We start from the raw sequence: 23,330 nt of genomic DNA, 5'->3' as shown, positions 1-23,330 counted from the left end.
ACGATAAACAATACTATCATACCCAGGCCTTGGAAGATCACATTACCACATACTGTATGGACAAAATCTTGGAGCTCCAACAGTCGCTGATACTTCCTTATCACTCGATCTTTCGCTTCCTCACAAAACCATACCATCTCTTCCCTACTTCTCGGCAGCTCTGGCGCACTGTCGGACTCAGCAGCAAGGCGGCGTAGAATCAGATCATCATCGTCACCACCACCAAAAAACCAACTCTGAGGTTCGTCGAAGATGCTCGCAATATCGTCCCCATCAAACTGGAATTTCAATGCGATCCGCTCAGGGTGTAGTAGATCCCCTGGCAGATGATAATCAACTCCCAATGCTTCTTGACAGGCCAAGGCTTCCGAGAGCGACTTGGAAATGTAAACTTGAATATATTTTCGAATGGAGTCGGGCGACATTTCCCCCCAATCATCCGATAGAAATCCAAACTGTAGCGAGAAGCCGTCCATCGACTTGGTATAGTCCACGTAAACCTGCGATATAGAAGAAAAATGTCGGATGCAGGGATCGAACCCGGGACTTCTTCTTACTTGAGGCACGCCAGCGATCCTCGCAGTGAGGCTCATGAACTGTACTTGCTTGGCAAGCGCCATCAAATTGCTAGCCTTGGCTACCGACATAACAGCGGCTGTAGCCGATGCCACCGACGATATTGAACGAGTAACGTCAGCTCGCATATACCTACAATTCCGGAGAAAATCACCCCATGGAAATCGCTCAACATACACAGGTTCCCATACAATAAGAATTGCCTATCAGAGAAAGCTCAATAAGTAAAACTTCCACCCTGTTTGAGACATAAGCCACCCTTGCCAAATGCTCTCCTCACGAGTATCCTCCTCCCGTACTATTACCACGGCGCCTCACACTCAATGTAGACGTAGTAAACGCGGTGGTGGTATCCATCTTGGGCATACACTGTAAAAGGTATAGTATGATGTTCCCCATAGAGGAGCTTCCGGAACCACACCCTCCCAGACGCCCACTGACGAGGTCTCATTTTGGAGAACTCGTTACTCATATCATTGGGTACAGTATTGTCTGGCGCTAGGATGATACAGCCAGGACACTCCGAACGGTCTAGCAAGGGAGTCACCTTAGCGGTCTGATCACAAACAAGCGCTTATACCATCCCTCTCGACAGCACCTCTTTATTACCATTGAAATATTATACGAAAAAATACAGGAGTAATGAGTAACATTAAACTGGAAAGGTGGCGTTAGAATGCAATGGTCGGTGCTGAGGCCCGTGAGCTTGGCAGCGCTAGAGACCTCCCGGCGAACCGTCAACACATACGTCTCTAGCCGTTCACCACCATCGGCTGATCTAAGTAGTCAACTACGAGTGAGCTCGCCAATGAGGTTTGGCTACTACTTGACTATTATCGGCAGTTGAGTATACCATGGCGGGCCAGGAGCGAGCTCAACGCTTCGGCTCATCGTGGTACTCAGGGAGGTGTTCTCGCAGCGCGACATGCAGACCTGATTGGAATCCAAGGTCCAAGCTGGAAAGATACAGAATAGGTCCACCTGGGCACCGGGATAGTCCTCGGCCGCAGCAACAACTTGTATCCTCTGAATATCCGCCGGTACTGTCAAGTCATATGAAGTCACTCCCGGCACCACCATCGGAGGGCTCAGCGTGAAGCCCTCGACAGTGAGGGAGGCCAGCCGAGTCGACCGGCTAGGCTTGGTCTCCACTCGAATAGAATATCTGTTGAACACGACTGACGCCAACGACTGCATCAACAGCTATTTGTGAAGAGATTCAAAATTAATACTTCCCGGCATGCTATCACAAAAGATACGGAGTATGTCTGATATGCTCATCCTCAGCCGCTACCACAGCTATTCGAGTTTTCCCAGTCTACTACTTTCTGCTGGAGGCCTCTACTCCTCCAACAACCTCAATTTCGACCACTTCCATATCCACCTTGGGCTCTAATCGATAGCTCAGCCAATGGTTGGAAGAAGTAGAGTCCGATCCAACCAGACGGACCCTCGACCGACCTCGACCAACTGCCAGGATGGTCACAGCTTCACCTTGGGCCGGTCGGATAATGTACCTCACACAGACAGCTACCCTACGAATATGTATAGGTACCAATTGTGGAAATTCTTATTGGTTTCTGTACACTTCTACCCGAATTTGTATGTGACCTCCTACAGTTAGTGAGGACAATTCTAGACTCGGCCGAGTAAAGCGAACATATATTCCAGCACGCGGTTCTATCAAGACCAGCAGCACCCATTCCTCACTGGCGGACAGCTCGACTGAACTCAGGTATTAAAGGGACAGGCTCATCAGTAAAGGAGGAGACCACTGAGAGACTCCCCAGCTGCGGGGACTCGACTGGGATGGTATGAACAGCTAGACGGTACCTGACTGCCGCTGGAGGAAGGACCTCAGTGAGGCCTCCTTACCGGCGGTCGTCGATCCATATGGTGTGCCGAGAGACTGTGTGATAACGAGAGGGTGATGGCCAGGCTAACTCGACGGCTGATCCGTTATGTATTACTGTCCCGGAGCGGCTGACGAACATTGATGGTATCACTTTCACGCGCCACGATATTCAGACCCTATCCAATTGTTAGACCATCGGAGCACTGGGGACGACCCTTCACCCTCTCCTCACGTTGTCAGAACATTGCCCTGCCCGAATTCGATCCGTATCATCTCAGGTAGCCTCTCCTCCTCGGCTGTCTGCCAACAGTCTATACGATGGTAGGTCCTATCAGTACATCTCCCATTGGATGACTTCAACACAGTACTCTCTTACAACTGAGTGTCAAAGCTGGACCGTCGTGGCCGGCATAAGCCTGCAGGTTCAACGCTCCACGAAATAGATGTTGGCCGCTCCCCACGCAGTGGATTCACCAGCAATACTACCAATAGTACTATTTGGCATCGAATCATGAGGAACCTCAGAAAAAACTCAAGAACATATTTAAAAATTTGACAAATATATGTCGCTTCGCTCCGCCCATAAAACATCGCTCCGCTCAAATATTGCTGCATGTTCAGCATTATTGCAACAATTGTGTTGTTGCCGCTTGAGGTAACCATTAGTCATATTCCACGATGTGCGAGGTGTCGCCGACACCGCGTCGATCCTATTGGCTCTCCAACCCTCTTGTTAGCCGCCCTAGGCCACAACGAAGCATCGTCCTACGTACCGAATCTTTCTCTTATCGCGATGATCGATTATGTCCCTTGGGGACAGCGTAACACAAAGCGCTGGGCAGTGATCTAATCTACTAGCTTCTGATAATCATCATTGTTGTTTATCTCATATAATGAGCGGTTCCTCTCTACCTTACATTGGAAGCAAGATCTCCCTCGTGTCAAACGCGGGCATCCGTTACGAGGGTATCCTCTACACCATCAACACCGAGGAGTCCACTATTGCCCTCCAGAACGTGAAGTCCTTCGGTACTGAGGGTCGCAAGACTCCCGACATTCCCGCCAGTGACGAGGTCTACGATTTTATCATTTTCCGTGGCTCTGATATCAAGGACTTGACCGTCCTAGAAGGTGCCAGCCAGAGGTCTGGTGTCCTCTCTGACCCCGCCATCGTGAGCATGCAGAAGAACGCCCCTACTGTCGCTACTAACGGTATGCAGCGTCAACGTGGCTACTACAATAACAACCGTGGTGGTTACGGTAAGGGTTATGGTAAGGGTTACAACAACTACGGTGGTAAGGGTTATGGCAAGGGCTACAACTACGGCTATCGTAATAGACATCAGAACAGGAACAGAAGGTCCGGTCCCTCTGGCCCTGTCGGTGAGCTTGTCCCCAACGAGAATCCTGAAGCTAAGGCCGAGGTGAAGGAGGAGTTTGATCTTGCTGCTTCCGCTGAGAAGTTGGAGAAGCCTGACGAGTCTGCCATCAGTACTGCTGGTACGACTGTTAGGACTGGCTATGACAAGACTAAGGGATTCTTTGATGATATCTCTTGTGATGCCTTGGATCGGAACGGTATCCCCTCGTTCGATCCTACTCGTCGTGAGAAGCTTCGTGAGGCCGACAAGGAGACTTTCGGTTCAATGGCTCTCCAGCGTAGGCCCTTTGGTGGCAATGTTAGGCGTATGAGACCCAACAACAGGAACAGAAGATATTAGATGGTGACATCCTTAATGCTGTTGTTTTGACCGTAAGTCTATCAGTGTGCATGTTCAATGCGACATCGTAGCACGGTACAAGTGCCTAACGGTCGCTTTTTTAACAGTACATAAGCACTAATAAGGCTCTAAAGACATAGTATTCTCTTTCAAAAAATAGTAGAAGTGTAGGTATCGTAATGTGCATTGTTGGTAGTACTGCTCTTCTTTTGATGTTTATCGATAACATCATTGTAGTGCGTATGATGAAGTCGATTGATCGACGATCACTTTCTCTGTATACCAAGCAAGGTTTGTGTTCTTAGTAGTTATTAACGAATGAAGCATTCGAAAGGAAGGTTGAGTTTATCGATACTGTGAATGTGCTTCTTTTCTCAACACTATGAAGTCACAATAGTAGATGTTAGGGGAGGGGCGGTTGATAACGCGTGTGTAAGGTGATAGGTTTCTTCTCACTCACGACTAATCCTATTAGTGCTTAAGTAGCTATCGATTCGTAGAACGAACAGTCCTGGACGGTTACTAGGAATGGAAGGCAATGTGCCTCCTATCATTCGTACGATCAGTCCTATTAGTGCGTAAATAACGAAGTATAGAGATCAGTTGAATCGTCATTGACGATTTCTAGGAGCTTCGGAGTTACTTAATGGAGTATGGTCTTGTAGTAGAACAGCAGTAACACAGTACAACCATGATGGAATGACATCAAACTATTCGTTCGAACTGTTGGAACAGAATGATCATACAGGCCTCAGTACACTCCGACCTGCTCGTCCTACATGCGCTCCCTTCAGATCCTGTTATAGTGAACTCTCCATGTTGGACAACCCAAGGAAAATTTTCTCTGAGGAAGATTTACCCTCTTTCCACTCAACTGTCTATGAGATTATGGAATCGTTGAGAAAACTTAAGAAGAGACGAGTGAGCAAGATGCCGTCTATCACGCGTCTGTCTCCATTAGTGTGGATACTCCTCTTTCGTATGAGCTTCGCCACTCGCCTCCTCGGCAAGACCGTGAAGTACGGTACCGTGGTAGGTGGATCGGCAGTCGGGATATCATGCGGCTACGTCTACTTCACAACACCGGTAGGCCCTCTTACCTGGGGTCTCCAACGTCCCCCTTTCAGCCCACTATACCCCCAAGTGGATATCGTAATTTCACACCACGAACAAATCGAAAGGATAACATGGAGCGATTGAAGAATGAAGTGTAGCGACTAGAGTCACAGTAGCGAGTAGAGGGTTCCGTGTTGTCATCGCAGATTTGACATCGTTGTCATCGGCGGAGGCGCTACAGGAGCCTCGGTAGCATTGGACGGTGCCTCAAGAGGTCTCAAGGTGGCCTTGTTGGAGCGGGAGGACTTCTCCTCAGGAACCAGCAGTAGAAGTAGGCAACTGTCGCTTCAGTGTCGATGCTGAGTCGCCCTACTAGGCACGAAGCTCCTCCACGGTGGTGTTCGCTACTTGAAAGATGCCATCTTTAACTTGGATTACAAAATGCTCGTTTTGGTCTATGAGGTAGGTGGTTTCCCCCATGGGACATGCCATGGACCAGCACTACATAGGCGCTGCGTGAGAGAGCTCATATGCTGCATTGTTCGCCATTCATGACTCAACCCTTGGCGATCCTAATGCCCCTCTATAAGCCTTGGGACATCCTCATGATGTGGGCTGGTCTTAAGATGTAAGACAAGTGGGCATCTAGTAGAGTTGAGCGAGCCCATCAGGTACGAGTTTTGCGGCAATGTTGCGACGCTGTTCTCGCCAGGACTGCCCAACTCTTATTGGGTTAGCAAGTCCAATAGCCTACATATGGTAACAGCCTTCGTTAGTACAACGACATTCTTCCCATTCAGTTCCCTCTCTTGAAAAACGAAGGTCTGCTAGGCAGTGTTATGTATTATGATGGTCAACAGAACGACTCCAGAGTGTGCCTGCATATAGCTATGACCGCTGCAGTAATAGGATGCTATCACTTCTTCATAGACCTGCCGCATCGTTGGTAGGTAGAGAACTACATTGACGGTTGGGTGGGTGCGACTGTCGCTAACCACACCAACGTGCTCAGTGTCACCAAGGACGAGCAAGGTCTATGCAGTGGCGTGAAGTAGGTCGATGCTCGTTATGTGCTTATGCCTATTGGCACGGTGTCTCAGAGCGCAAGATGAGCTCACTGGAGAGACCTTTCACGTTACTGGTAAAGTGGTCATTAATGCTACGGGTCCGTTCTCGGACATCATTAGAAAGGACGCTAACCCTAAGGAGCGGGAACTGGTCGCTGCTGCTGCCGGAGCACACTTGGTCATGCCTAAGTAAACTACGCATATTCTTTATCGGTCTCAGTGTGCTACTTCAGGTCGTATTCTTCCCCAGCGTGTGGTATGCTAATTCCGGAGACAGCGGATGGTAGAGTCCTCTTTTACCTGCCTTGGGAAGGTGGGAATCTGTCGTGATGGTGATGTGTTGTTACTCTTAGTGGCCCTTAGGGAATACGGTTGTTGGCACAACTGATGTAAAGAGTGATCTAACGCCGCTTCCCAAGCCTACCACTGCTGAGCTCGATTTCATTGTCGAGGAAAGCGTGAAGTATCTAAGCCTCAACAAGGAAGATATTCGACAGGTCGGTTGGCAACCTATAAGTAGTGTATGTGTTCAGAATAGTACTTCGTCGTGTACAGTCTCTGCTACTAGCAGACCTATTCTCAGGATATTACTGCCGCTTGGAGTGGCCTTAGACCGTTGGTTCGTGATCCGAAGGCTGCTGATACCAGCAAGGTAGAATCGCGTCTCCCGAGGACTTTTACATCGAGTTGGTAGATGTCACGTGACCACGAAGTTGTGATCGACAAGAAGACGGGTCTGGTCAGCATTATGGGTGGGAAGTGGACCACATGCAGGTGGGCTCGCTCTAGAGTGATCAAATGCTGTGTAATGTGGTGTGTCTATACAGGCTAATGGCCGAAGATTGTCTCAACAAGGCACTGGAGCATCACCGTGGTAGAGTGTCGGCCAAGTACGGCTGTAGGACCTTTAGGTTGGCACTTCTGGGTAGCCACGGTGGGAGGTAAGGCTATTGCGTCGTTATTAAAGAAGTTCGTCTATCGTCATTGGTTCTCGGACTTTGATTCGAATCGGCCCAAGTTGATCTTGACATCGGGAGTAATAGATCATGCGCGCGCTATGTGCACGCCGGGGGGAAATTGAATTCAGCCTTACCTTCCAGATGGAAATTCCTTGGATGAAATGGGAGATCGAATCTCAGCGACTCGGCCTCTAGAGGTTCACATGACTTTAACGCGCATCTCGATGAGTAGCTTGTTCCTCACGTGGACGTGCGCAGGTTCTCTGTTGGCCAGGGATATGATTTTGACGTTCTCGCCGACCGTATGGCAATGGAGCTGAACAGGAGCTACGGTGTGGATCTCGATGGTGAACTATGGATAGCGGCTATTGGGTTATTATTGTTACGGTTCAGATGCTGTTCATCTTACCAAGTCGTATGGAACCTACGCCCCGGAGTTGTGTGAATTCGGACAAAACACCAACACCTTGAGTCCCTTGCTGCCACGCCAAGTATGTTGTTGTTGGCTATTTGGCTAGCAGTTGTCCCAACCCTTGTTAGAGCTTCCTTCGCACTGAACTTCTTTGGGCTGTTGATAGAGAGATGGCCGAGTCGGTGGTTGATGTGATCGCCTATAGGACTCGTATGGCCTTTGTTGACCCTGTTGCTACCAGGGCGATACTGCCAGAGGTGAATAGGGAGGGGAACGGATGAAAGCAACGATTGACAGCTGAATAGATAAACATGTTTAGGGTGAATAGACTGCATATCAGAAACGTGAAGGATCTAAATCCGGCCCTTGTGAAAACGCATAATGTACTCGTAACGCGATCAAGTTAATGGCACTGCGGCGCAACTAGCATCAATAGTGCCAAGATATTATTCTCGGTTTTTTACTGAATCCTGAATGAGTGTGCTGAGGTCACACCGATGTACGCAGAAGGAGGCAACGCTCAAACATGTCGCAGAAAATCCTGGTAACGGTGATAAAGAGGTGAAACCTGTTATAAGTCGGCGTTATTCACTCGTAAACTATCAGCTTGGAGTAGTAGATATTACAGTGTCAGGAGAATGAGAAATGTCTTGGAATCAATGCACTACATGCATAAGAAATATGGCCTAACCTAGCTATAGCTAGTCTCAGCAGCACAGATCTAGCAAACTCGTCTACTCTCAGATCGTGAGCATGGTTGGCGACAGGAAAGGATGGGATAAGAAAAAAAGAGCAGCTGAGATGGAGAAGGCAAAACAGTTCCTCCGAACCATGACTTACGGTGAAGGCCATAGTACGGCCATGGTCCGCCGTCGGACATACCGCGACGTGCCTGTCAACATGTCTGAATGATCTCCCATGGCTTTCTTGTTTTGTGGAATATTCAAGTAGTAATCAGTAGTGCTCATCTTTGCATCAACATCTGTGCTTGTGCGTGATAATGCAGGATTTGTGTTGAAGTACTCTTGTCAATACAAGCATGGATAGTGGGTGAGCAACCGACATCCTGGTGGAGTTCGCGCTTGTCATTGTCCACTTAGCTAGAAGGATCACGGATTCAGACTCTTGTACGAGGCTAACACTTTGTGAGTGGCTCGAAGTGATAGCCATCGGATAATGCATGCTCACATTCTTTACCGTGTCATTGCGGTTGGGGTGTCAATGGTGGTTGTGTTGCGAGTCGCTGAGAAGTCGAGCAGTGGTCCCATTAGTGATCACCTGCATGAACAGTCGACGCTCCAGTGTTGCTTCGGACGGCGGTAAACGTCAGAGCTCGTTGCTATCGTTCTTCAAAGTATTGCCGAAAAAGGAGGAGAATCGACCTTCACTACCGTCACGTGGTGATGTGGCTGATGTGGATATGGATAGTTCCCCGGCAACCGTTGAGAGGTGATCTATAGATGGCGATGGGACTGATCGTTCTGAATGGTGCCTATTACTACTGATATTCACATTCACTCCTGGTTCTCTTTGAGCAACATTGTCCTCAGCATATCCTCGACAGCGACTGCACCGGTCAGGCGAACCTCTCTGATCAGCGAGGAACAGACCCAAGTACAGTCAGAGGGCCAGTGTGAGGGTATTGGGAAGAGGAAACGGAGACTTACGTACGTCGATGACAGCAGCGATGATGAGTCCGGAGACGACGAGTCAGTGAATGAGGTAGTCGCAAAGCCTATCTTGAGTTGCGACCATTTCGATGTTCAGGCTATTTTTGTGAAGCGGCAGCGAGGCTTGGATGAAGCTACCAGCTCAATATCAACGCTCGAGTCGGGATCCTATGATGACCTACTATATGACGTCAATTCCTTGCCAGCAGTACCACAAGGTCAGCGGGGAACGAGCGTTGGCATCATGATTTCTGCCTCTGATTTCATTGTGCCGGCTTTAAGCCATGTACTCCGTATTCTCGCGGAGCCGCATTGAGTCGCTGTCCAGTGGTGGGCTAGCACATTGAGGGGATTGTTCTCACGATCAGTCTTGAAGTCCCGGCCGGACAACGCTGTCATTCTTGCTCTGAGAAAGCCATTGGAGAGTCCTAATGGTGACGATGAAGCAGAGCTCACTAGGGAAGAGATCGAGGCTAAGGCTAGAGGTGGGATCATCTCTTCTACTAAACTCTTCGTCCTTACCAGCGGTTCCCTTTGATCATACAATTGACGTCATTGTTAACGAAATTGAGATCTTCATTTGAAGCGCATGGCTCAGTTCTCTACCTGCTATTTTGATGTTTCTTCCTCTCCCCACGCGCCAAATTGGTATCTTTACCCGCGCATGTGAAGTCGTGATCCTTGGGCATAGCGGCCCCACCCACCTGATAGATTTCTTAATGGTATAGTCCATGGCGGCATATGGGCCCCACCCGCCAAATAGACTCCTGAATTGTATAGTCTATAGCGGGCATAGCGGCCCCGTCCACCAAACAAGTATCTCAATTGTATAGTCCATAGCGGGCATAGCGGCCCCATCCATCAAATGAATATCTGAATTGTATAGTCCATAGCGGGCATAGCGGCCCCATCCATCAAATGAATATCTGAATTGTATAGTCCATAGCGGGCATAGCGGCCCCATCCATCAAATGAATATCTGAATTGTATAGTCCATAGCGGGCATAGCGGCCCCATCCATCAAATAAATATCTGAATGGTATAGTCCATAGCGGGCATAGCGGCCCCATCCATCAAATGAATATCTGAATTGTATAGTCCATAGCGGGCATAGCGGCCCCATCCATCAAATGAATATCTGAATTGTATAGTCCATAGCGGGCATAGCGGCCCCATCCATCAAATGAATATCTGAATTGTATAGTCCATAGCGGGCATAGCGGCCCCATCCATCAAATAAATATCTGAATGGTAGAGTCCATAGCGGGCATAGCGGCCCCATCCGCCAAATCTGAGTTGTATAGAGTGGTAAGCGTAGTCGCATAGCGGCCGCCGTCATTGAGTTATTTTCCCCCTCCTTGTATCATCAGATTGGCCTCCCTTTGCCGCCGCATGCTTGAGGGCCTACTACGAAACGAGAGACACGTAACTACTGGGAGTTACTCTATTGCTGGCTCGAACGTGATAGATGGGGATCTCATTCATAGATTTGTAGGTACTCTTATCCTAGTTGGATGCATCCAGACAATCTTGCAGATGAGAAGGGACGTAGGCCTGATCATCCTGACTATGATCAGTCTACTATGAAAGTCCCCGATCTCAGAGGTGGGCCCTCTCCTCGAGATGTGTCATTGTAATGTGCTGTAGACTCTTCGCGGCGTAAGAAGGAAGAGGGTCACTGCACGCCCATGCTGCTGCAGTATTGGGAAGTGAAAGCGAAACACTTCGACGAGATCACGTTGTTCAAAGTCGGCAAGTTCTACGAGATTTTCTACTATGATGCAGTGTTCGCTCAAGCTGCATGCAACCTGCGATGGATGGGCAACAACAAGAAGCCTCATGTGGGCTTTCCGGAGGTAGGTTGTCTTTCAGCGATGTCGACGATACAGTGAAGAATCCTCGCGCGCAGTAATAGTCCCAGCGATCTTGGAAAACTCGATGTCTGATGAAGAATCGGGAAGTGCTATGTGACAGTAGTCTTGTAGGTGTCGTTGTACGAGTATAGCAGTGTCTTGGTCAATGCTGGCTTTCGTACAGTGGTGGTAGAGCAGGTTGAAAGGGTTGGGGAGATGAACAAGGGACAGGGGAGGAAGAGTGATGCTGTTGTGAAGCGAGAGGCTTGCCAGGTGGGCCGCTGCATGGTTATCCCTCACGGGTGGGATCACGTTAATTGCGCCCTATCATGGAGTGAGAAAACCTTAGGGGGGGGGCATCGGGAGCTAGGCGACAAGATCTGGATGAGCATATCGGACAGAAAATGAGGTTATTCTGCGGCTGCATCGTTGGTCTCAACTCGCGCATCTGGCTTCGAATAGCGCCCTAGGCTGAACTGTTGGCGGCAAGTCTCTTCCATTAGGCCCACACAGCGGGCACGCTGACGCACGAGGTGATGCTCAAGAACTCACCGTCCCCTGCTCAGCCCAACTATCTCATGGCCCTGTGGTTCAGTGATGGATGCACTCATCCTGGTAGGCCGCCTCCTATCATATCACAGTTGAGGTCTCGGTGGTAGGCGCTCTCGGGGACCGTCTGTCCTTCGGCTGCTGTGTAGTAGACTGTACCACATCTACATTCAAGTATGGCTGGTTTGAGGACAAGCCAGACCGACAACTACTACGGACTATTCTAATAACGCTGCAACCAAGGGAGCTGCTGGCTGATAAGAGTAGGCTGTCTTCTAGGGTTGAGCTGCACGACACCCGACTAGGGTCGCCTCCTATCTCACACAATGCTAACTCAACGCGCGGGGCTTTGCGAATTGCTCTGATGAAAATTAAGCCGGCGAAATCATCGCTGATATGACATACAGTGAGCTTAGTATTGGTAATGACATGTTATAAGATGAGCACCCGTGATAGTGGGCATATAGACTGGCATTTATAGATCATAGGATTCGCCAGAGTTGAGGGGTGTATCCTCACGCCGCGCGAGACTCGCCAGCATTGAGTTGCGATGGACTGGGTGTGTTTCAGAATCGATACCCACAGCGGTCCATCGCCTACTCCAGGGCCTGGCGGTCCCGCCGACTGTCACACAGTGGCATCATTGGGATCCCAATACGGAGCACGGAAGACAGGTAGCGAAAAAGGGGTTTGCCGCTGTCTTAACACTCGATACTCAGGACGAGAGCGACGAGCCTCTACCTGTACAGAAGGCGTGCGGAGCTGTTCTAGCCTATCTACGTCAAACAATGCTCTACGAAGCGGTACGGAGGGGCGTCGTTAACGGTTGTAGATATACAGCCAACAAGCGTTTGGACTCAAGTGACACTATAGCTCGGTGGCGACTGATGATCGTGTGTGGTTCTATGTAACGGGCGACGGTTGGTGGAGTCAGGTAACATCCTTCGCAACATGGGAAAAGTTGGACACGTCGAATGCGGGTAGCTCAGGCTTGGTCCTCGACGCGAACGCCTTGGAGCAGTTGGAAGTACTGCGAAGTGAGCCTACAGTCGGTTCACTCAACAGTGTGAGTATCTCCTGGTAGATACGGATGGTAAACTAGAAGGCTCTTTACTCAACCAACTAGATCATACGGTGACTCCATTCGGCAAGCGCCTGTTGCGACAGTGGGTGTGTTGCCCGTTGAGAGCAAAGACTGATACTGACAGAAGACTCGATGTGGTGGATTGGCTCCTAGAAAGGACTGAACTAGTCGCGTAAGCTGCTTCGTACAGCTCTGTCGTTACGTTGGTGACTTCAGGGACCTTCGTTCGAGGATGAGGAAGTTACCGGACATCGAAAGGAGGCAAAACAGAGTATTTGCTCTAGGCCTGCAGCTCGAGAGGAAAGCTGTTCTCTATGGCGAAGTGCGCTTGGAACGGTACCACTGGTGTCCTTGAGTTCCTCGTGCTGCAGGTGGAGTCCTCACGTATTGCCCAGTTCATGGAACTGTTGGCAGCTCTGAAGGAGGCGGATAGATGCCTCGCTATGGTGAGCTTCTTCTTTGCTTCGGTCGTGGGAAATTATTGAAATAGTTTTTGAGAGAAGTTTTCGTGGCAACAGGTTCGCGAAGGTGATGGAGCGCTGCCAGCACTGCTAGATGAGCTGATACCGATGGAGGAGCTCGGCTATGTGGATGGCATCTTGGAAGAACTGGGCAGCAGAGTGCAGGGAAGTGAATCAGACGGATACTCTGCAGCACCAGGTGAGATCCAATACTCCATGGACAGCGAAATATGGGAATTAATCTTCTTTGAAGTATACTACCTGAAACCCTCATCAGCTGAGGGTTGCATGCCTCTTGTAAAGTTTTGGTGAAAGGCCGACTTGGACTGTGGCAGATCTAGCACCTCGGGGCGGACCCGAGGGGAATCTCTCATGGGTGTATGCGAGCGGGGTTGAGGAATGAGCTAGCCCCTTGCTCATATCATGATGGAGATGAGTACATCATCGCCAGTACATATCTCTTAGGATGCTGCCCAGCCTACGACGAGGCCCAGTCTAAGATAGCCAGCATTAAGTCAGACCTCCAAGAGGAACTGAAGACCGTCTGCCATGAGCATCTAAAAGGATGCAAACCGCAAGAGGCGAAATTCGTCAGCGTGAAATACAGGTAGTAGTTCCCTTGCACGTTGTGGCAGTCGTTCAATTGGTCGAGGCAAGGTATGAAATTGAAGTTCCTGAGCGGTGTGCCCCTCGAGATTTAGAAGCGCATGGACTGGAAGTGTCCAGCACGAGAAAGGGCTTCGTCAGGCTTTTGACGCAAGAGGTGGAAATCAACTCGTCTGGACAATGCAAGGAACGCTGGTAGATACGTAACATGACGGAGGAGCTGGATGCGACAGAGGAGCGGATGAAGGACTGCCTCTACCCCTTCATGGCACAACTCTTTAAGGACTTCCACAAGCATACCATTCGGCTACAGGATATGGTGAAGTCGCTGGAATGGCTATATTCGAGGCATCCGGTTGGGCCTAGGTTCAAAGGCTGGCTACTCTGGATTGTCTTCTTTCCTTATCGGAGGCGTCCCGGCCTGGAGCTGGCTCGATGTGCCGGCCGCAGATCCTGGATCCGACAGAGTTCACTGCTCCAGTCTTTGATTTGGTCGATGGACGGCATCCGGTGATTATAGTGACGATAATGTACAGAGTCTTGAAGTATGTGGTCAGGTACAGGAGGCTGCCTTAGCACGATCAGGGAGGGAATTTGTACCCAACTCTGTGGAGATGGGTATCAATGGCAGTCCGACGACGCTGCTGGTCACAGGCCCCAACATGGGCGGCAAAAGTGAATATTATCGAGCTGTGTTGTGTTTGCTATCGAACTACCTACAGGTACGGTACTCCGTCTAAGTGCTACTGCTGTTATTATAGCCCAGCTTGGGTGCAGAGTACCAGCATCATCGTAAGGGTGTCCATCTGGACCGCTGAGTTGCTCCGTAAAATTGCGGTTTGCAGGTTTAAATTAACACCAGTGGATCGAATTTTCACCAGAATTGGCGCCAGAGACTCCATCCTAGAGAACAAGAGTACTTTCCTCATCGAACTCGAAGAGACCGGAGCCGTGTTGCAGCATGCCACCAAGCATTCCCTAGCAGTCATTGATGAACTTGGTAGCGCCATCTCGTCGCTTTCGGCAATCGGGTTGGCCCTTAGTGGGACTAGCAGTCGTATCAGCTCTGAGCCCCTTACTGGGCTGTATCCCGTGGTCATTTCCCTTGTGAAGTGCGTATGGGCTCAAACACACGAATGCTCGCCGTGGGCGGTGAATTGTGATAGCCTGAGTTGGCTTCAATCTCCTCTCAGGCCGCGGGACTTCAACTTTCGACGGTGCTGCTATCGCTCACGCTGTGCTCGAGAGGATATCGGAGAGTATTGGCTGCCGTACTCTTTTCGCCACACACTATCATCAATTAGCCGAAGATGAAGGTCTACACAACACGGCACTGTGAGGGCCTGCCTCGAAGGACTACTGCGCATTCTGTAGAGGAGCCCTACTAGTGGTCGTTGTAGGTACCATCAAGCATGTCTCGTTAACCCAGCTACTCGCGAGGTGACCTTCCTCTACAAATTCACTAAGGGACGATGCCCTCAGAGCCACGCTATGCATGTTGCTAAGATTGCTGGCCTACCGGAGGTGCCTCCTGTTGGCGGTGTTTCCAGTTGAGTTTTCTTTCGTCAGGTAATCGTGGAGGCAGCGAGGGAGATGTCGACAGTTTTCCACTCTGCTGTGGAGTACCCGGATGTCCCATATGATGACGAAGCTTTGGGAGAATTCTACGACTCTGTTAAGCACGTTGCAGCTCATTGAATTTTCAAAGCGGTTCTGATGATTGCGTTTCCTGCACTCGTAAGAGGTAAATGATCATATGCAGAACTTATCTATGGAAAGTAAAAGTAGTTTACAGAACCGTCATGCACTGGACGGTCATTGTGTGTTACTTCCATTATGGGCAAGTTTGGAACTCCATTTTGGCGGCTGATTTGACTCGAGACGAAAGTTCTCGACGCGCTCCCACACGTGACCTGTGTGAGCTCAAACTCGCGGTCTGCATACGGGCTTCGGTGGGAGATGTGATAAGCGATCACTCAGAAAGTAACTTCATCATGCTTCCATGCTCGAGTGCGTTGGGGAGTGAGGCAAGGGAGCCAGTGACCAAGCGCCTCCTGCTCATTTCTAGATATTTCGAGGTATTCCCTCAGGAAACTTTTCAGTAGGAACAGGCTACGCTCTCACGTTCCCAGAAGGAAAACTCACCCGGCACTGAACCATTTGGCCGCCAGAGTGAGCGTACGATATGATTGGGCATGTTTTGATCTCGCAGGCATGTCCTAGTGATGATCGCTCCCTTAGGGAATATCCATTGGGAATAGTCGAACCGAGATTCTACTCACCTTTCATCGTCTGGTTGAACTCAAACAAGGTGAAGTTGACAATGGTTTACTCTACTTCTCCGGTGCGAGCCGTGGACGATACTACGGGTATAAGGAAAGTTCAACGACAGACGTATGAGGCTGTGCCACGCAACGCCTCTGTGTCACCTAATGTCCTTGTCCCATGCAAACGCGTGCTATCAGCACGATGTCGAAAGGACGACGTCCTGCACTCGAGCGATGCCTTGCTACTTTGTATTGTAGCACCAATATCACTGAGTTAGCCTCTGTGCACTTCAGTTATTCGTGTCTCGGTTTGTTGCAACATTTTTGCGCATTACTCGTCACGCAGCGTGACTTGTGGCATACACCCACGTTCTTCATATTACGAGTTGATCTCCCAGCAGAGATCTTCCAACAGAAATCAGAACAGTTATAGAACTAATTCTCTCCGAGCAGGAAATACCCCACCTGCATCAGTCCAGCGATACCACATCCGGCGCAGATTATCACCTTAGATGTTGTTCGAGGAGCTGCTGTGCGTGACCGCGATTACCGCGACGCGATACGAGTTCACTAACCTCACGTGAATCGGTGTCTCAGTCGCCTGTGACGCCAAAGAGATTGGTCGGTATTTCATTTGATAATGCAATTTTTTGCAACAGTTTTTACATCCAGCTTCACGACGAATCCCGTCTATCCAATTCTGACCTATGCGCTTCTCCATCCTCGTCGTCGCTGTTACCATCATGACTACTTGTGGTATCATTGAGAGAACCCCACCAGAAGGTTCCTTACTCGGCCGTAGGTTAAGTAACCGTTATTGTGAGACTTGTGCAACCAATTGCCACTGCGACACCCACGGCTGCCGTTGTCGATAGAGAGGCGTCTAATACTCTCACATCGGTGCCAGACCTTCTGGAGCACTTTATTTTCTCTCTCATGGATCATGATCTGACCATCTGCAAGGTTCTGTCGGTCTTGGTTTTTGTCCTTCTCCAGCCTCTGTGGTATCTTTTCACTCTTTTTTTGATCCTAGTTGTGGTAGACCTAGACCCTCCGGTATCCATCTCAACATCAAGCCTCGAAGGAAGAGACATACTATTAGCAATAACAATACGAGTGAGAATTTATAGGCTGAGAACAATGTCATCACATACAATACATTAGTCATCTTAATATTATTATATTAGTATAGCATAGCAGCTAGGCTAGATGGCGATGGCTAGGTGGCAACTCGTCACATAGTTGGCGTCGCCTATGCTGTCTAAGGCTCACCATATCCCTTTATTTTCATCATCGATCGTATCTCATTACGGTGTACACGAGTATTTTAGTTGGTCGGCATCCACGATGTTGTTGTGTTTCAAGTCAACCGTAGGAGCATTCAAGGCAACTGCTGCTGGTCTTTGTCCGTCTTGCCTCCCTCACCCCCACTTGAAGTAACACTTGTCTCAGTCATAGGGAAATGATTAGGTAGTTATCAAGTAGTATGGCAAGTTGTCATAGGCAACGCTAGACTATATCACATAGAAGCTAAGCAGAGCTTAGGATATCGATCAACAGGGCCAGCGCTGATAACACTGGCACAAGGGGACAGAGAGAGATGGATAGATGTGTCGACTATTCACGAGATATCGTGTGCACAACCATGCTCTACTGAGTAGAGTCTACTCAACAATTGAGCTCCCATTAGAGGCATTTCTAAGGACATACAAGTTCGGGACGTTGCCACTGGCAACATCTCTACAAGCGAGCCAAGGAGTTTTTCCCGAGTTGAGTATTGATAGTAATACTATCGACTTGGAACATTTTCGGAAAAAAATCCTCTTCAAGGAGTTCCACCAATACGCACGCGATTGGAATTTCCAATTTGAGAATTACATGATGACATCACGTGACATTGTGACGATGCGTAGTTCTTCGTTCGCCGAACGACGTCGGGGGGGCATCAATCCTATCCCAGACAGAATCGGACAGACTGTCCCATCGCGGTATGACCCCTAGCCAGATCGATGCTGGTGATAATTAGCATTCATCGGCCTTAGGGAGCTACGTGGACCATTGAGTAAAGGAAATGTGTCGAACTAGCGCAGGCTCTACGTCGCAATGAATATATCAGATTCTGTTCCATAAACCTTCCGAGTCGCAAAGCTAGAACAAAAGTCTACATCACGCGATGTGTATCTGAGACACAGTGTCTCTTCCAATATTATTCTAGTCTTCTTCGCGAGTGGTTACTCTTTGAATTCGGGCTTGGAAGATATACTCAACTGCCGGAGTATGGCGAACATCAGCAGGCATCCTGAAACTATGATATCGACTTGGGGTGAACAGCTTTTGCCGATGAGGATATTATGTCGGTAATTGTGCCCAGGTAAATATATCATCTTAACATATCTCCCCGGAAAGGTGACCTCGAGAGATTTAAGGGGACGACTCGAAAAGATATCAAGATGATGGGCGAGAGCTGGCACCGCTGTATGAGTTGGCAGCTTCGAAGGCTCAAACCAATACAATAGTCAGTGTCGGAACCGTTGCTGCAACGGTGCCTGGTCTTCTGCTTCTGGCACACCGGTGTTGTGCCCATGTTACTGTAGTGAGTCATGGCACACGAGCGACTAGCATCTGTGGAGCTGCGGTTTCCTCTGTGGTGAGTTCTCATGTTCGGAAAATGAAAATCGGGTCACCCGAGTACAAAAGAATGGCGAGGGAAAATGATTCCCCCCACCCCTTGAACCCGGAAAACTTCAAGAATCAGTGCATCTTGACAGTGACTGTCAGAAAATCCGTTCTTCTTGGGAAATCAGTCCCTCCTTCCAATGCTCCCACAGCTATTAATCATTTAATCCGCGCTATCGGCCCGATATCGCTGATCAGCGCACAATGGTGGCAATCGGGAAAGCGTCGGCATCGTTTCCACCCTGCGGTTTCGGTTCTCTTCCGAGATTGGCTCACTGTACAAAGGAAGTGGATGTAAGCAGATTTGGTACCCATTCGGATCTGGTGAGGGTGTTCCGGGGAGGGATAGTTTCATTTCTCTGGAGGCTAGGGACCGGGCTTTTCGGCTCTCTGTCATTTGGGGGGATGACGAGTGTTTAGTTTTTCGCCAGGCGCGATATGGTACGCCTGGGTGATTTGACACGTATTTGGAAAGTGATTTTCCGGATTCGGATGATATGCAAAGAAATTTGAAAAAGTTCACAAAGTATTCAAGAAGCAGATGGAACGAACGTGAGTTGGCGAAAATGTGGTAGTGGGCCACTACTAGTGGTGTCCGACAAAGTGAGAATATAGACATGATCGAGGGTTCCATTTTTGATACCTGAGTACTGGCCGGCGCAGTAGCAGCTTACTTTTTTCTCGTTAAGCCCAAACTTGCGCGAACAGCTCATAAGCAGATCTCGTTTGGTGACTCCTTTCCTCAATAGCAAGGTGGCAGGTCCCAACATCATCCAAGCGTGTTGTGCTAACGACAGACCGAATGGATTGGAGGGCCTCATCGCCGAGCTGGACAGGATACAGAGGATCCTTACAGATTATCTGGAAAGATTATCTGGATTATCTGGAAACGTGAGCGGGCGAAGGTTAGTCGACAAGGCGACTCCTTCACTATATAACTTGCGAACAAGTCAACTTGTTTTCTATTGAATAGTTATTTCTGTTGTTATACTTCAAATCAAATGATGAGTTATTGTCCATCCGGGGAAATTCGGATTCTCAGGCGATGCAGTCTCATTACCTGAAGCTCTTCGACAACGCAAAGGGAATCGTCTTCATTCAAGACTCTCCAAGCCCGGCAGCAAGATTGGGATGGAGGGAATGACCAGGAATAGGTCCCGGGATCGATCCCGGTAGGAGGAGCTCTTCACTCAGTTAGTCGACAGTAGATGTAGATTTCTCGAAATGCCGAGCCCTAGCTGAAGCGCGATTTACTCGGACGAGATTTCCCTTCGCATTAGTGGCTGAGATCCTCTCTAAAATGATACCAATACTCCTACGGATAAGGAAAGGGGCACGCCGCTCCTCGACGACACGACGATCGATTTTGGTATGAAGTAGAGAGTTGGTGGATCAGCAAGACGATAACGTAGGACCGCCACATCTCACCGCACATCGTGTATTAACTGCTGATAATTAGCTCAAGTATTACTATTCTATGTGAGCTGATTTATTTCATCCCTAGGAGTAGTTTCATGTCGTACTAGTCATTGCTGTATTACTATGTATCAGATTGTAACGATATCATCGTACTCGATCAGTATGGTTATCAAATCTGAATTGAGTGTTTGTTTACATAACAGAACCTTCTTGACGTCCTCTTAGTCAGAATTGTAATGAAATAATGAGGTAGCCCGTGTACTACATCACTGCGCCATAGTTATTGCTTGCATCTTGGATATCATAATAATGATGACGGTGCAACTCGGCGATCGTCCAATCTTTGTGTATGGAACTCTGATGTCTGCGGAAGTGAGCTGAACTTGGGCAGTGAGAGCCCACCGTGAATTCATCTCGGCATCTCAGTTGCGGTCGGCATTACTCGGCGGCCGCGATGTCGTTTGTAGCACGGCAGTGCTCCCGGCCTCAGCAGGGTATCGGAGGTAAGCACGGTTTACGCCTGTATGTTATCCGTAGGCTCGATTACTCATCAATTATTTCGAGGATCGAAAACTCCCAAAGTTTCTCCGGAATCTGTCCGAATTACGGTAGCTAAAGTGTGAATCGGAGGAGGTTAATATAGCCGAAACAGTGCTCACAGCGGAGATCTATTAGAACAGATTCCGAGTCCAGGGCCAGCGTTACCCAGCCTTGGTGAGGGACTCTCCGAACAAGGGGGAAGCAATAACTGGTGAATTGCTTACTGGACTAACTCCGAATGATGTAGAGCTCCTGGTGGAGTACGAAGGCGACGAGTGAGTTGTTCGCTCTTTCGAATATATTCATTTACACTAGGAACATCGAATAGATACTACGTGTCGTCGGCGGAGGCGTTGGTGAACGACAACTCGGTGGCCGTAGAAGCCGCTGTATTCCTGTGGAAGGACAGTCTTCGCTCTCAGCTCATAACTGATGGTGAGCCGGTATGACGTTCAAAGCCATCTACTGTGGGGCCCACAGTGTGGGCTGGCTCAGTCCAGTGTTAACTCTGTAAAATTATCCTATCGCCAAGTCCACCAACGTCCTCTATTTCCAGCAATGATCGTTGCTGGCTTCGCCCCTTGCCCCTTTCCGTCTTGCATCTTTGACGATTCTTGGCCTGTCCCAATTGAGCGTTTCATATCTGTTGTATATGATATAGTAATCGCTGAGTTGAAGGTCAAGCTGCCCGTTGGGGAGGTGAACTATTCCTCCCTTTGATCACTCAACACAGCGCACGCGAGTCATTCATTTCCTACAGTATCATCAGTAGCATGTCGTACTTGGTACGACTTATTCTGACCGACCGAGGCGCCGTAGAGAGTGTAGTCTATTTCTTGGACCAACTCGATTGGTTGGAGTTGCACTGTATCTGAGAAGGATTCTGAGCTGAAATTCTAATAGGAAATCGACCGAGTAATGAGTTTTAAAATGCTAGGAAAGAGTCGTGCGTCACCTTGACCCATGTATATGTCTAAAACATTACAACGGGACAGTCGATTTCCTGGGGACTTATCCCGCTCCTTAGCTACTCGGTGGCTAGTGAAGTACTGACCATGTGATAGCAGTATTATCACAGAGTTTGCATCTGCAAAGTGCAAGCGAATTTGCCATCAGAGAAAGAACTATAAGGGACACTTAGGATTGTTCAAGATATGCTTTTAACGACGCTAAATTAGCGTTCATCCCTTAGGTGACTCGTGGGACTTCGTTGAATGGCTTGAAACCGGACTTTCGGATGCTGTAGTTGAAGCGAGTTCAGTTTTCAAGGAGCATATGACTAAGAAGGCTGTGAGTATCTTGGGTCTACCTTGTTAGAATTTCTCCTCTCAGGAGAACCGAGCAGTGACTTCTTCAGTCGAGGTTGAAGACCGGGAAGGGGATCTGAATAAGTAGGTCGGCGGCATATTCGTATAGCGCGAGAGCTATCATCGCTTAGCAATGAAGTGATGATGAGTAAAATAGTGAAGCTTCATTCTGTAAAAACAACTGAAGTTTCTCATTGCCTTGCTCCCCAAGCTCTTCCTCGTTCACCATTCGTAGTGGGTTTCATGGCGGGCTTCGAGGGCAGCCATTACTCCACCTACTTTATCAGCTCTCGAAACAGGTGTTCTTCGTGAGAGAGGAGATTGGAGTGAAGACTTACTGTGAGAACTGTGAAAACGATGCAACTCACTGTGAAGGTGCATAGAAAACCTTGAGCGTACCATTCGCTCAGTAGTAAAGCTTAGTCACCTTACTATGATCACCTCAGTAACCCTTGTTGTTGTTCTCAGGATTCCAAACCTCAAAATCGCAAAGGTGTTGTTGGTCAATGATCATCATTAGCTGGTTTCTCCTGATCATGATCAGTGTTGAGTTATGTCGAGTTGGCTCTCATATAGTACTGAGGAGTGTCATGTGGATACGTAGGGTGGAATAGTCACGCACATGAGATGATACTTGCGTTTCTGGCGAGCGCAACTCGGTTTTGTGTTATGGATTCATGGAACCGAGTGAGTCATTTAGGTGGGAATCAAGATGAGTTATATTCCCAGAGGCAGTTTTTTTCATATTCCTAGATTCCCAGAGGATACGAGCTCTGGGTCGGAGCTCGTATCCTGGGGAGTAGAGAGTAACGATCTCTCAATTTTTACTCTCCGTGACGGGAATTTCGTCTCAACCCCCCTGGACAGGAGAGGCCTGGCATCCGATTATATTGCTTTGATAACCATCGCACCCTTTGTCGCCTATGCGGGCTTAGGCGATCGAGATATCCAATCCTTGTAGGTTGACCTGCTGTGCTGGTAGAGCACAATCCTTCTATTATGGAACACCAAGATTCGATCCGTTCTTATGTCCTGTCAACCAATGGATACGAATGGTAGCTAATCCAATTGCCCCTTTCTCTGAATCTCCTGTTTATAGGCGGCTTCATGATCAATTCTTCCGACCTGAGATGACCTCTCTGAGCGGCCAAGTCCGCCGGGGAAGAGGCATCCGAGTGGTGTTGTGGGTCTGGTTTGCCTAACAACCTTGCTATACTACTGGTTCTCCCACAACTAGCGGTATCACGTTCTG

The 23,330-nt window shown here is 48.9% G+C and overlaps 7 protein-coding genes across 7 annotated transcripts in view; 5 read left to right on the top strand and 2 right to left on the bottom strand.

The window, feature by feature from the left end:
• The window catches only part of Pmar_PMAR011881 (hypothetical protein), a gene marked incomplete at both ends in the record, with an annotated part of 7,966 nt that extends 7,262 nt beyond the window's left edge, over positions 1-704 (bottom strand). Inside the window, 2 exons of the mRNA XM_002773968.1 lie at positions 105-500; positions 558-704. Of these exons, the coding sequence (XP_002774014.1) occupies positions 105-500; positions 558-704 (543 nt within the window). The remainder of the gene's footprint in view (positions 1-104; positions 501-557) is intronic.
• An 853-nt stretch (positions 705-1,557) lies between these two features.
• Pmar_PMAR011880 (hypothetical protein) lies at positions 1,558-1,741 on the bottom strand (the record flags this gene model as incomplete). Its single annotated transcript, XM_002773967.1, has 1 exon — positions 1,558-1,741. A coding segment is annotated over one exon (184 nt), but the record flags the coding sequence as incomplete, so codon positions are not given.
• Positions 1,742-3,324: 1,583 nt separating this feature from the next.
• Pmar_PMAR011879 (conserved hypothetical protein) lies at positions 3,325-4,152 on the top strand (the record flags this gene model as incomplete). The annotated part of the gene is made up of 1 exon (XM_002773966.1): positions 3,325-4,152. One exon carries the CDS (start codon positions 3,325-3,327, stop codon positions 4,150-4,152), a length of 828 nt encoding a protein of 275 aa, XP_002774012.1.
• Positions 4,153-5,133: 981 nt separating this feature from the next.
• On the top strand, positions 5,134-8,643 carry Pmar_PMAR011878 (glycerol-3-phosphate dehydrogenase, putative; the record flags this gene model as incomplete). The annotated part of the gene is made up of 18 exons (XM_002773965.1): positions 5,134-5,238; positions 5,280-5,362; positions 5,415-5,539; positions 5,585-5,670; positions 5,718-5,836; positions 5,880-5,967; positions 6,009-6,110; positions 6,159-6,259; positions 6,309-6,464; positions 6,509-6,588; positions 6,639-6,772; positions 6,859-6,927; positions 6,970-7,049; positions 7,103-7,216; positions 7,493-7,581; positions 7,628-7,725; positions 7,775-7,903; positions 8,391-8,643. The coding sequence occupies 18 exons, from the start codon at positions 5,134-5,136 to the stop codon at positions 8,556-8,558; spliced, it is 1,926 nt and encodes a 641-aa protein (XP_002774011.1). The 3' UTR covers positions 8,559-8,643.
• A 957-nt stretch (positions 8,644-9,600) lies between these two features.
• Positions 9,601-9,854, top strand: Pmar_PMAR011877 (hypothetical protein; the record flags this gene model as incomplete). The annotated part of the gene is made up of 2 exons (XM_002773964.1): positions 9,601-9,646; positions 9,685-9,854. 2 exons carry the CDS (start codon positions 9,601-9,603, stop codon positions 9,852-9,854), a joined length of 216 nt encoding a protein of 71 aa, XP_002774010.1.
• An 854-nt stretch (positions 9,855-10,708) lies between these two features.
• Pmar_PMAR011876 (DNA mismatch repair protein mutS, putative) lies at positions 10,709-15,567 on the top strand (the record flags this gene model as incomplete). Its single annotated transcript, XM_002773963.1, has 23 exons — positions 10,709-10,777; positions 10,804-10,921; positions 10,988-11,172; positions 11,302-11,442; positions 11,673-11,784; positions 11,829-11,981; positions 12,289-12,392; positions 12,438-12,521; positions 12,653-12,755; positions 12,803-12,974; positions 13,019-13,124; positions 13,174-13,248; positions 13,303-13,462; positions 13,729-13,870; positions 13,921-14,026; positions 14,069-14,188; positions 14,236-14,379; positions 14,427-14,544; positions 14,592-14,661; positions 14,715-14,869; positions 15,063-15,204; positions 15,270-15,393; positions 15,439-15,567. 23 exons carry the CDS (start codon positions 10,709-10,711, stop codon positions 15,565-15,567), a joined length of 2,832 nt encoding a protein of 943 aa, XP_002774009.1.
• Positions 15,568-18,126: 2,559 nt separating this feature from the next.
• Pmar_PMAR011875 (conserved hypothetical protein) lies at positions 18,127-22,390 on the top strand (the record flags this gene model as incomplete). The annotated part of the gene is made up of 8 exons (XM_002773962.1): positions 18,127-18,151; positions 19,573-19,717; positions 19,916-19,984; positions 20,912-21,046; positions 21,100-21,206; positions 21,964-22,061; positions 22,104-22,162; positions 22,378-22,390. 8 exons carry the CDS (start codon positions 18,127-18,129, stop codon positions 22,388-22,390), a joined length of 651 nt encoding a protein of 216 aa, XP_002774008.1.
• Positions 22,391-23,330: the final 940 nt, after the last annotated feature.

This window comes from Perkinsus marinus, assembly GCF_000006405.1.
Source record: "Perkinsus marinus ATCC 50983 genomic scaffold scf_1104296958712, whole genome shotgun sequence".
NCBI classification, from domain to species: Eukaryota; Perkinsozoa; order Perkinsida; family Perkinsidae; genus Perkinsus; species Perkinsus marinus.
Note: the sequence above shows the minus strand (reverse complement) of the source record. Positions and strands in the feature narration are given on the sequence as shown.